The sequence below is a fragment of the Toxotes jaculatrix genome, chromosome 19 (genome assembly GCF_017976425.1).
Source record: "Toxotes jaculatrix isolate fToxJac2 chromosome 19, fToxJac2.pri, whole genome shotgun sequence".
Classification (NCBI taxonomy): Eukaryota; Metazoa; Chordata; class Actinopteri; family Toxotidae; genus Toxotes; species Toxotes jaculatrix.
The window spans coordinates 6,815,910-6,827,804 of record NC_054412.1 but is presented as its reverse complement, the minus strand read 5'-3'; the positions used below and the strand labels follow the sequence as shown (position 1 = coordinate 6,827,804).

The window sequence follows — 11,895 nt, the reverse complement described above, 5'->3', positions numbered from 1 at the left end:
TTATTATTTTTTACTGTAGGAAATATCCAGCTGCATGCCATTAAATCAGTTAAGGAGATTGTTATCTATCTAGGTACTTCTGATTAGTTTTTTTGCCGTGCAGTTCACAGCATGCTGAGGAGTGTCCTTCAGAGCACTGTGTTGACTGGGACACTTAGGTTTAATGTATTTTATTTCTGTCTGTTCTGTGTCATGTCGCTGTTGAGTGAGAGATGAGCACGTGCTGTGTGGTTTTACCCTCCCAAGTGACCTTTCTCTCTGGCTGACCCTCTGCAGGGAGCAGTCCCAGACAGTTGGTCTTTACTTCTTAGCCAAGGTGCGTAGTCACAAAAACTATGGATGTAACATTGAGAACTTTTTTCTTTTTTTTTTTTTTTTTTTTTTGTTTTAGTGTTAAACCTCTCCGGAGGTTAAATGAGGGTTGAGGTGAACATTACAGAGTTTTCATTTTGCAGCTTGGTCACTGACTGGACTGACTTAGACAGTATGACACCAACATCTTGCTCTGTTCTCTCTGGACATGGACTAGAGTAGCATCTACTTACTGTAATGGAACACACAGCTCTGCTGGCCTTTGTATATGAACAGGATTTTATAATGAGGTGTTCAACATATTGGCAATAAAAAAAAAAATCTGATTCCACTTCACAGCGTGTTTTTTACTTTAGTTTTTTTTATGGGTTGGGTTTAGCCCCTAACCATACGTTCATACTGCACAGAGTATAAAGCCTAAACGGCCTCCATAAATTATGCCTAATCAGGAAGTGGTAACCAACAATCACATGTGGGTGTAATGTTTGGGTGTCCACATACTTGAGAACACGTAGTGAATTTGAGAGAAGGGACATTCAAGCTCCAGGCTTTACTTTAATAATTTTAATGCTGAAGTGAACCCGAGAAATAAATTGTAAACACGTGACCTTTCAATATAAAGTAGCCTGTGTGGAACATGACTCAGTTTATAAGAATACAGTCACGTGCTGTGCGCAGGTTTTATACTCTGAGTGAATCATGACAGGCTGACAGTTGTGACGATAAATAAATAAATAAATAAATAAAATAAATAGCGTGCTGCAAACAAAGCACGTTAAAGTGCGGAGTCTGTCGATTCAGTGACGTCGCGTTCTCCTGACTATGACGTTGGCGCAGACCGGGAACGCTGTCGTCACGCCACTTGTTGGGCATTCGCAGCGCCGGTTGCCATGGAGACCCCGGAGAAGAGCGGGTTAAACAGAGAATTCCGGGTCAGTGACATCACCGCTCCTTCCACACGGCGCTGTGAAACCAGAGACTGAACATGTCTTTCACACGCTGCTCGGACGGAGACAAGAAAGGCTTCATTGTACAGAAGGAAACGCAGAGGAGTCTGGTCCCTGGATGCCTCATTCACTAAAATAACTCAAGCCGCTTCCTGTGACAGGCGGGTGTGGCTCCAAATTTCATTTGTCAGGAATATTACCCAAGTGTCTTTCCCAGTAATTTTATTTGCATGGATGTTTAGCTGCTTGTCTCCTCTGATAGAACATCACATTGAGGAAATTAAATTGTAAGATGCCCCGAATGCAGCAGAATAGCCTCTATTGTAAGTGTAAAGTGTTAGCCGCTTTACACTTAATATATTTTCCCATTAAAATTGTTCATAACACAATACTGTCTAAGAAGATACAAGGGCATTTGATATTTATTAAATTATTTCTCAACAATTATTGCAATTATAAAGTGCTCATAACTGGTGTATAAATAAAATTAATACATCATCGAGAGTCAAGGAATATTTATAAATAAATACTTTATTAATAAATATAATTAACAAATAAAAATTACAAATAAATACATCACATTTCATGTTCCTAAAAAGTACTAAGATATATAATCTTTCTTGTTTTGTACTTTTCGGCCTTTCTTATTTTATATTGTAATCATTCATTAACTGTCAGAAATACTTTTCAGGAGGAGCTGTGTGTTGTAGCTGTTGCTAACAAATACATTGCTCAATACTTAAAAATATCCTTTTATCTGCTTACAAATAAGTTATAGTGTGTTATAAGCCATTCATTAATTGCTTGTTTACAGCTTAGAAAATGTGAAATAGACAAGTTACCAGAGAATTAGTTATTTAGGATGAGAAGAAGGAAATCTCTGCTGTTACCAGGGTCTATTTGAGCCCCTCCCAGGGGTCCCTCAGAGAGGCAGGAGGAGGTTTGGTCCCACAGATCCAGGTTCACAGAGATGTTCTGGAGACTGAGTCAGATAGCAGCTGGTGAGACGCCTGGTCTCACCGACAGAAAGGGGCGTTGTCAGTACGAGCTCTCTCTGCCTACTCCCGGAGTCAGACACCTAAACACAACACAACACAACACACACAAATAGTTATATAAACACACCCTCGAGCCTACTTAACACTTACACTCTTTAATGCATTCTCAAATACACACCAGAACACACACAACACACCTCGCAGGCCTGCAGACACTGAAATGCGCGCTCAAAGAGAAACACACAGGGCCACAATGAGGTGTATTTACACTCTGACGCAGGTGTTCTGACTGGTGTTTGCATTAATGGGAAGGTGTTTGGCAACTTTGATAAGGACAGTTAGTTGATCATTGCCATATAGCCCAGTGTTAACCTCTAAAAGGAGCAAGGCAACAGGAGTGCAATGGAATTGTCCAAAAGAGACGCTCTCCTGACCTCTAGTGCTGTAAGTAAAGAACCGAGAGCAAATTTTACCTCTGAAACTCGGTGTTTTATTCCTTTTAAACACAATTTCAATTCGTGTGCTGTAAATGCATCATTTAGAATAATTTATTTGTTGTGTTGATATCCGCAAAGCTAATTTTATACTTATTAAATGTATTGAGGAGTTGAACACCTACTAAATTGGTCACATGTGACACATCTGTAGTACATTAAACCATACCAGAAAATACCGTATAGTCTTCTGTAATGGTGCTGAAACTTAGGATACTCTTATAATCTATAATCTCTTTTTACTGGAGGAAAATGCAGAGAAGTTCTTGAGTTATTAAATTAAATAATAATAAAAAAATCTTATGTGATGAGAGCTGAGCTACAGGAACTCACCCTGGAAGCTGGAGCTGAACTCCTGCTCTGTAGCGCCTCCATCTGAACTCTCAGCCTGAGTCACAAGAGAGGAAGACGATGAGCTCACATGCAGTTTAGAAACAAAACTAAATAACAAAAATAACCCCTTAGACAGCTTCTATATTAATGTTTTCATTGTTAATGATTAAGACATTACAGTATGAAATCAGGAAAAGTGAGAGGTCAGAGGGACAAATTGTCTGGGGAGCATGCTCATGCCTATTCTTTCAGTTGCTGCTGAGGTATTTTAGTGTGGCTCAGTGTGGTGAACAGACCAACAGATTGACACTGTCATGCTGCTAACAGGACTGAAACATAATTTGATTCTATGGTTGACTGTGTTCATATCAATATTTATTACATTTCTCCTCTTCTGTATAATAACACGGTGTGATATCTAAACTTTTGTCTTCGCTCTGGTTTACCTTTGGACACAGTGGGTACCAGTTGAAGCGTTCAGAGGCTTTGTCCTCAGCTCTCCAGCCATCCAGTGGAATAAGGACCTCACCTAGAAACACCTTCCTTTTCAGGCTTCTTGAATGCCACACGGAGGCCTGCAGTCTCTTTCCAAACAGTAGGTGGCGCTCTATTTGATACTGTCAAAAACCAGACGGAGAAATATATATATATGTATATATCTTTTGACAAAGACAAAAACAACATAACACCATACTGACTATCAGAACATATTAGTAGGTGACTGCATTTGTATCTGTTTACCTTCAAAACTTCATTATAAACTGGATCAGTCGTGTTTTTCTTCACCGTCGTCTTCATTTTGCTGCTCTTTTCTGGCAGCACGTAGAGTTTGACGTATCTGCACAAAGATATAACACATGGATGGATGCTGAGGTGTTGATCGTGTATCACACAGTGAAGTGGGGGCCATACTGTATATGATACATAGTGCTGTATTTATTATCCTTACGGGTGACACTTCCTCTTTTTGATGTCTCCATATGTCAGATTTCTGCAGGCGCTGACCGTGATCTCCAGACAGGAGGTGTTGGAGTTGTATTGCAGAGCCAGCTCCAGCTCTCCCGTCACGTTGACGCTCTCAAAGAGGCCGCAATCTGTGCTGATGCTGCTGTTACTGCCCTGAGGAAGCAAAATACAGGCTATCGCTCAATATTTTATGTTTAAAAAGAAAAGAAAGAAAGTACAGAAAGTAGTACAGAACGCACAGGAGAAAGGGATTTTACATATGAGCCTGAGAGATTAAATGGTCACTATCTCTAATTTGGACTTTCCACCACAGGATGTTGTTTTTTTTTCTCTTGATATCAGCTTCTACTCACTCTCTTTCCTCCAGAGTACTCAGAACTGAAAGACGTTTCCTCTTCTGCCCCAGTGGAGGAGCCTTCCTGGTCACTGTCTTTGCTTTTCTTGAACAGGTTTGGGAGACTTGGGACTTTAAAGAGCTGCAAAAAGATGAAGGGTCATTTTCTTTACTGTGCTTTTACAGGCCTTTGTGGTAAACCACGCACACACTTTTGAGACTTGAAGTTGTTGTTCCTTCTTGCCACCAGTAGGGACCACTAAAGGTCTTAGATTACTTTAATAAATGCCCCTTTTCAGAGATCACATTGCCTCATGTGGATTGTGAAAATTCTCAACCAAGGGGGAGACCCCGTACTTTTACAGCTTAATGATTTACACTGAGTGTAGCTGTGTAGTGCTGTAGCTGACTTACATGGGCAGACATGTTGATGTCGGTGTCAGACAGGCTCTTTTGGGTGCTGTACTTGAAGCAGGACCTTTTGCGATTGTTGTCAACTTTCAGCCGGTCTCCTCGCACATCATTTTGAGAAGTTGAAATCTCTGCGTTGAGAAAAGAGCCAGACAGTTAAAATCAGGGGAAAAAAAGAGCCAGTTGAGCGCTTACTTACAGAGAAACACACATATAGAAACACACTAAGACTATTCAGAGCAAGAAGGTTTTGTTTACTGCCTCAGTAAATCTTCAAATGGCTCAAAAATATTGTTAACAGAGGTGTTTTTTTTGCAATACACGTCTTTATTATCTGTGCTCATTATCGTATACGGCCTCTGCTTATGAGGTCAGGGTTTTTTTTTTATTGTGTCATTTTATATCGAGCACATTTCCTTTGTGGCTTTTACTGTGCATGTTTTCAGCTCATTGAGGCAAAGATCTGATTGTGTCGCGATAACACCTAGAGGAAGTGATGCTTCTAACTCGAAGGCGACGGTTGCTCTCTTAGTTGCACGCTGACACTTCTCGTTGAGATGTTGACCTGATGCGAGGGGGTGCGTCATGTCAACTTACTTTTGATATGGCTCGTGAAAGAAACCATCAGATCTTCCATAGATTTGGTGAAGGGTTTTGAGTTTTTCAAATCCTGCAGATCAAAGCACAAAATTATTAGCACTCTCTTCATACATTTTACACTTTCACCATAAAATATTGCAGGAAATATGTCAGCACTTTACCCCAGATCTGCTCAGGAACTGGTAATCCAAATGGGGAGGAGGAGTGGGTGGCACAACTGATATATGACTATGAAAGTATAAGAAAAAACATGTTACTTTGTGTTCCATTTTCAAATATTTGATTTAGTAAATCAAAGCAGCTCCAAATGCTTAAAATCAACATGTAAAGATTCATCATACCTCAGCACATTGTAGGTCTTTAATATCTTCTCCCCAACTGTTTCATATTTGTCTGTAAAGAACATAAATTCAATGAATGATGCGAAAGCCACATGAGCAGAGTGGAGTTCAGTGTGTCAGGACAGTTTATATCCTCTGAGGTAGGCTGAAGGTAAGACCAAATATGACTTTACTACGTCTATAGAAACAAACTGAAAGTTACTATGCTCACCCATGTGGCCAAATTTGACACATTCAGCAAGTATGTAAAGATTAAACACGAGAAAGAATGTAAATATCCTTATGGGTCAAAAGCCTCCACACATATGAATAACTGTTACCACCCTGTCACTTATCACAATACCTTACCACACTGGAAAATGGCAGTACTGAATAATTCAGTAACCTAAACAAACATAACTTGGATCATCCATATTTTATAATTCAATGTTTTTATTTTTTAACTGGGACATTTCAGGGGAGTATTAATAATAAATTACAGTCAACATGAGAAAAAGAAACCAGTTGTGACTGCGTGCCATCGATCGTCAACGCACCTGTGGCGACCGGAAATTTCTTTGCCTTTTCCTCTAAGAACCACTCTCCAGACCTGATCTTCACCTCCCTGTGAAGAAGGAAAAAGCTGTGATGAGACACAACTACAAGTTATAGCATCCTGCTTGAGAAATTACCTTTCTGATAAAAGGAAAGTCCAATTTTTAGCTCTGTTTTTGGTCTCCAGCAACTCCTGAAAGAAATATCTGGATTTTCAGCTGTTAAATGCTCCACTCTATTCACCTGCTAGTCACTCAGTGTCTGCTGTTTGGTGCTGAGCAGCTTTAAAGGGACAATGTGTGAGAACTGGCCAACTGTCGAATTCACACTCCAAAAAGAGGGCAGCATATTACCCAGAAAGCTGAGGTTTGTAGCCCTGTCATAAGAAACAAGGAAATCCTCCCCTTCCCCTGTGCCATAGTTGGACTCGCCACTGGGCATACTGGGATAAATCCCTGTGGGCCACTGCATCGTTTCACCATCAAAAGAATCCATAATGTTTTTACAGGTCCTCTCTGTGTACCTGTCATGTTTCGGGGACTGGGCTCAAACCTGCACGATTTGGAAAATTACCTTGCTGTTACACAAGTTTACAGCCTTTTCATCCTCTCGCGTTGGGCTGGAGACTGGATGCTACAAAACTCTTATTTCTTCACATTCTGTTGAAAATCGCAATTTTTGTATGTTTTAAACTAAAATGTTTATATATTGCCCCCGTAAAGAAAGTTGCATTTTAAAGTATTAAGGGGCAAAGCAAGAGTTAACAGGAATTGTGTAATTTTAGTTTTCAAACAGAGTAAAGGTGAGCTTCAAAAGTCAGACACTGCAAAGTGGCGAGTCATGGCTACATCACTTTGGTGGTCACTGGCAGTAACTGTCAGCCTCATCTCTCTCTCCACTGGCACTCACTCTACAGTCATTTTGTGGTGTGATCTGAGCACCACATGAGTCAAATAATTCACATCGCTGCATGACGCAGGTGGTTTAGCTCTTTACTGTACCTGTAGGCATGGCAGACCGTGCATTTCCAGTCAGCCGTTCCCACGCCTACGCGGCACCTGCTGCAGATCCGGTGGCTGCAGCCACGGCAGACTGCGCCGGAGTTCCAGAACTTTCCCAGAGGCCTCTGGCAGCGGGCGCAGGTCCGCTCACCGTACTGCCGGGCAAAACTCTTGGCACCTCTCCTTCGAAGCTCCTGGAGCTCGCATTTCATCCTCCTGAGATGAAAGAAGATGGAGAATCAGAGACACCTTTAAATCACAGACACCTTTAACTCCCAGTGTCAAAAAGAAAACTTCACCTCTGTCAGGACTGAACTTATAGGATAATATACTTACACCTATACTTACACTACTTAATATTATATTTACTTAATCTTATGAGACTTAATCAAATCTTACTCAAATGGCTAAAAATCGTTTAAAGAAGAACATCATTACCTGAAGCTTATCACTTTGTAAATAAAGAGGAATCTGTTTTGATCTAAATGCTTTATTTTAAAGGAATAATTTGACTTTTTGGGAATCTTGCCGAGAGTTATATAATAAGATTAACACCACTTTCAGTTAACTTTGTATAAAGACTGGAAGCAGCGGGGCACAGCTAAACTGTCTCTATCCAGAGGTAAAAAATCCTCCTACCAGCACATCTAAACCTAACTAATTTAACCATTATGTCTTGTCTGTTAGAAACCAAACTAACATAGGTGAAGGTTCCAGAAAAAAACAACAACATATTATCAGACAATATATTAACATATTTGGCTGCTTTCTTATGATGATCACTGAGAGAAAGCAGTATACTCAGCATCACTTCATCATCATCAAGTGGGATTTCCCCAAAAGTAAATTTGTCACAGAACATATGCAAAGAGATCTAAAATAACTCACCTAATTCTGTCCTCTTCAATGATGCGTAGCTGTTTGTCTCTCCGAAGAACCTCAAGGACATTTTCTCTCTCCAGTGCTTGAAGCAAATTTAAATCCATCTTTGATCAACAGTCTCTGATCAGCTGTCGCTATCACTGCTTCTCTTCTCTTCTGTCTGTCCTCCTCTCTGCTTCACTGTCTTTTTTTTCGTTCCTGTCTCCTCCTCCTCACCCCTCCCCTCACTGGACCCAGTTCTCAGACCTCCTCTTTATCTTCCGGAGCTGAAAGAGTAAAAGATGTAAAGGTTATTCTACGTCCTGCTACAACAAGATCCGCCTTCTCCTGATTGTGAGATCCTCAGAGTCTCCAACCACGTCAGAGCAGGATATAGACCTCCTGAGCAGATAAACAGCGAGCTGTAGTTTTCCACTTGAATGATGAAACTTCACTCTACCCCAACGACTGGGGAAATGTCTTTCCACACAGCTTTTCTCACACTTCCCATGTCCTCATCTTCAGTGTAACAGGGCCTTTTCCCACAGTATTCAGCCCCTCTCCTAACAAACCAGCACCGCTGCTTCCTGAGCTACAGGAAGAGCAGTGATGCATCACTGACGACAGGGCTGCAAAACAAACGAAATGCCAACGTTTGCATTATTGATGGCTGACATGCGTCTGAGTTCTAGATTCTTTTTTTTTTTTTTTTTTTACAGGTCAGTAGACTTATGTCTAAATATTTATCTATTATTAAATCTAATTCAAATTGGAACAAATCCACTATAAAAAGGAAAATCGAGACCTTTCTGCTTTCATTCTGTGACTAAGGAGAAATGGTGGTCTGTTTTATGAAATGCAATTACAATACAGAATTAAAGGTCTTATATTAAAGGAGTAGTTCAACATTTTGGGAAATTAGCTTATTGTCATTCTTGCCCACGGTTAGATGAGAAGGTCAATGCCACTTTCATGTCTGTACAGTAAATATGAAGCATGGGAAAACAGCAAACCTGGCTCTGTCTAAAGATAATGAAATGTGATTCACACAATGTTGACAAATTATTTGTTCATTTGCCCTCAAAGAGCCAGTGAACCAGCTGTTGAGACATCGGTTGCAAGCTAGCAAAATACAGGGGCATTGACTTAAGAAGTGATGACTCAGCTCAGCTTATGACTCAACTATTTGTGAGGAACTTCAATCATGTTTGTCACTTTTCTCCAGTCTCTCTCCTTTATTGTCCCATCTCTGTACGTTCATAAAGCAGATTCATAAAATGTCATGAGGCAGCCCGGCTGCCCCTGGGATTGTTCTCTTTTCTTTCTGTGTTTGTGTGGGGGCGTGTTCTTCGGTGTGGGTGTGTTCACAGGTGTGGATTCCAGGGCAGCTCCTCACTTTCAACCTGAGTGCACACACCTGTGCGCAATCTGGGCGTGATTACTCTACACTCCAGACTATAAGAGGCTCGGCTTTCCTATTGACCATCGCCAGATCGTTCCGTCATCTCCAGTGGTGACTTATGTCTGTGCTTACGCCATTAGATCTTCTTTTGCTGATTACTTACCTTTTGTGTTTCCTTGCTCCAGACCATACTAACCTCCGTGTCCTCTCCTCTGCTGCAGAATCCTCCGGTCTATTCCCTGAGCTCACTCACCACCATCATTGCTGATGTTTTTCCTCGGCCCTGGAATCCACCTGCTGCCATTTTGTCACCTCATTTGCTTGTTGGAATAAAGACTGTTAACACCGCAATCCGGTCTGCTTTTGAGTCCTACCCCGATTCTAAGACTGAGCATAACATAAAAGTTTGATTGCTACCTTTGGAAGGAGGTGGCCCCGCTGTTTACAGTCTTTATGCTAAACTATGCTAAGCTCCTGGCTGTGGCTTCATCTTCACCGTACAGACATGCCAGCAGTATAGACCTTGTGAAGTGAATCAGTGTGTTTCCAAAATGTCGGACTATTCCTTTAAGGTCTCACTCATCTCATAAATGGGTCCTGCTTCTAAACAGTGCACATCTTAATTTATATCAACCATTTTCCTTTTCAGTAGCAGACAAATGAAGCATGGGGAGTAGAGAGGAATTGGCCTGTTGAACAGCTGAATGCCAGTCTGCCTTGGTAGATAAGAGCCTGTCCTTGTTACTATCCAGAGCTGCCAGGAGGCTGAAGAGAACAATCAGTGTCAGCTGTAATTAGGCCTCATGGCTCACAGAGGGACACAGCTGTTATCTGTCCTGTGCTGACGTGCACCATGCCTAAAGGGATTCTCTCAAGTTGTAAATGTCAATGAGGCAAGATGTGAAATGTGTTACTAGAAAAACGCTGTAATTGCAAGAGGCAGTTCCTCATGCTTGCCAGCGATTTGATCCGTCATTTGGAGACTAATAGCTCTCAGGTTGACAGTCTGATAGGAAGCTGATTTCGTCAACGCAAGCACAGTCATTTCACATGCACCTTTACTATGCAAAAAAAACACAATGATTCAGGCTGTCCGTGGTTTAGTGGTGAGTTAATATCCGAGAAGGGAAGGTGGGAACACGTATCAGCCCACCACAGAAGTGACAGTAAAGGACACCTGACCGACTACGCTGTCACCAAATTAGGACATCTGCATTACGTGTGAAAGACCAAAACAGTCACAAGGTCTTTGACATGTTTCCCACCCAGAGCAGAGCTTCCTGGAAGACCTGTGTTAGCAATTGCATACCTCAAGTGAGCTCTGGCAGCGTGTCTGCTCGTACAGCCAGACTGATCACCACAAGCAAATTCCAAATAAAAACCCACCGACTGTCATGGCCACGTTCTCACACCACAAACTCTGACACGAAAACTGTGGGGGACCTTTACTTTAGAAAAAAAAAAGACCTGCTCTTCCAAAACCTGACGAGGTCACACTAACCCTGCTATGAGCTGAAAGTCTCCCAAAATACTTTGCAAGAATTTATCTGCATGGTGTTGACATTGTGCACTCTTTAAAACCATGCAGTTGGTTTCCAAGTAGTTTTCAACAGCAGAAGGGTCATTAAGTTCTTTCAAGTAATTCTGCAATGTCATGTCAGTTAAAAATACATTCAGCAAAGTTGGAGATACAATGAAACTCGTGACAAAAATGGAAACTCTATTCACTTTCGGTGTGCTATGTGGAGAGACACATGCAGCCTTGACATGTACAAGTTACTAACGTTAACACGTTTTTTCCCCCCACATGTACAGATTTATCAGAATTTCTGCTTTATACATATGCACTTGCAAATGTGTGACACAAGAATACAGAATACTGATAAAACACCTTATGCAGCACAATGTCAGTAGGGAAGTAAACAATGCTAAAACTTAAAAGAGAAAAGGAAATTTCCACTTATACAGTATTTAACACCTAAAAACACCTAATCACTTAGAATTTTCCCTTTAAGATGAGCTGCGATTACAAAACATCTACTCAACACCTCCCTTTGTTGCAACATCTCAAACAACGCATCCACAAAATAATGTAATAATTGAGGACATCTTACTATAGCATCAAACAGGAAAAAAAAAAAGAAAAGGAAGCTCAGGTTTGAGACATGAGAACTAGGTCACTGCAAAGTTAAGAGGCACAGAGCAAAAACTTGCAAGATCTTACCTTAGGTACGCTGCACCGCTGGTTAGGTCTGAGGAAGTGGCAGGTTTTATATGCAGAAGAGAACACACACAGCACGGTTTCCTTCCTTATTGTGTTCATACAAACTGCTGCAATTTGTAGGAGGCCAACAACTCAAC

At 41.1% G+C, this 11,895-nt stretch overlaps 1 protein-coding gene across 1 annotated transcript; it reads right to left on the bottom strand.

Moving 5' to 3' along the window:
* Nucleotides 1-1,780: 1,780 nt before the first annotated feature.
* sytl3 (synaptotagmin-like 3) lies at nt 1,781-9,630 on the bottom strand. The gene is made up of 13 exons (XM_041064066.1): nt 8,160-9,630; nt 7,272-7,487; nt 6,273-6,340; nt 5,737-5,788; nt 5,557-5,623; nt 5,393-5,465; nt 4,799-4,926; nt 4,404-4,526; nt 4,034-4,203; nt 3,826-3,922; nt 3,531-3,701; nt 3,085-3,139; nt 1,781-2,337 (listed from the first exon to the last, which is right to left on the bottom strand). Exons 1-13 carry the CDS (start codon nt 8,255-8,257, stop codon nt 2,330-2,332), a joined length of 1,326 nt encoding a protein of 441 aa, XP_040920000.1. The 5' UTR covers nt 8,258-9,630; the 3' UTR covers nt 1,781-2,329.
* Between the last annotated feature and the right edge of the window lie 2,265 nt (nt 9,631-11,895).

Bases quoted from the DNA above. Each gene is read 5' to 3' on its own strand.
- sytl3 (XM_041064066.1), bottom strand. From the start codon at position 8,257: ATGGATTTAAATTTGCTTCAAGCACTGGAGAGAGAAAATGTCCTTGAG. The intron at 5,789-6,272 runs GTGCGTTGACGA...TGTTCTTTACAG, and splicing joins GAAATTTCCGGTCGCCACAG to ACAAATATGAAACAGTTGGG. The intron at 5,466-5,556 runs GTAAAGTGCTGA...TTTGATCTGCAG, and splicing joins AGTTCCTGAGCAGATCTGGG to GATTTGAAAAACTCAAAACC.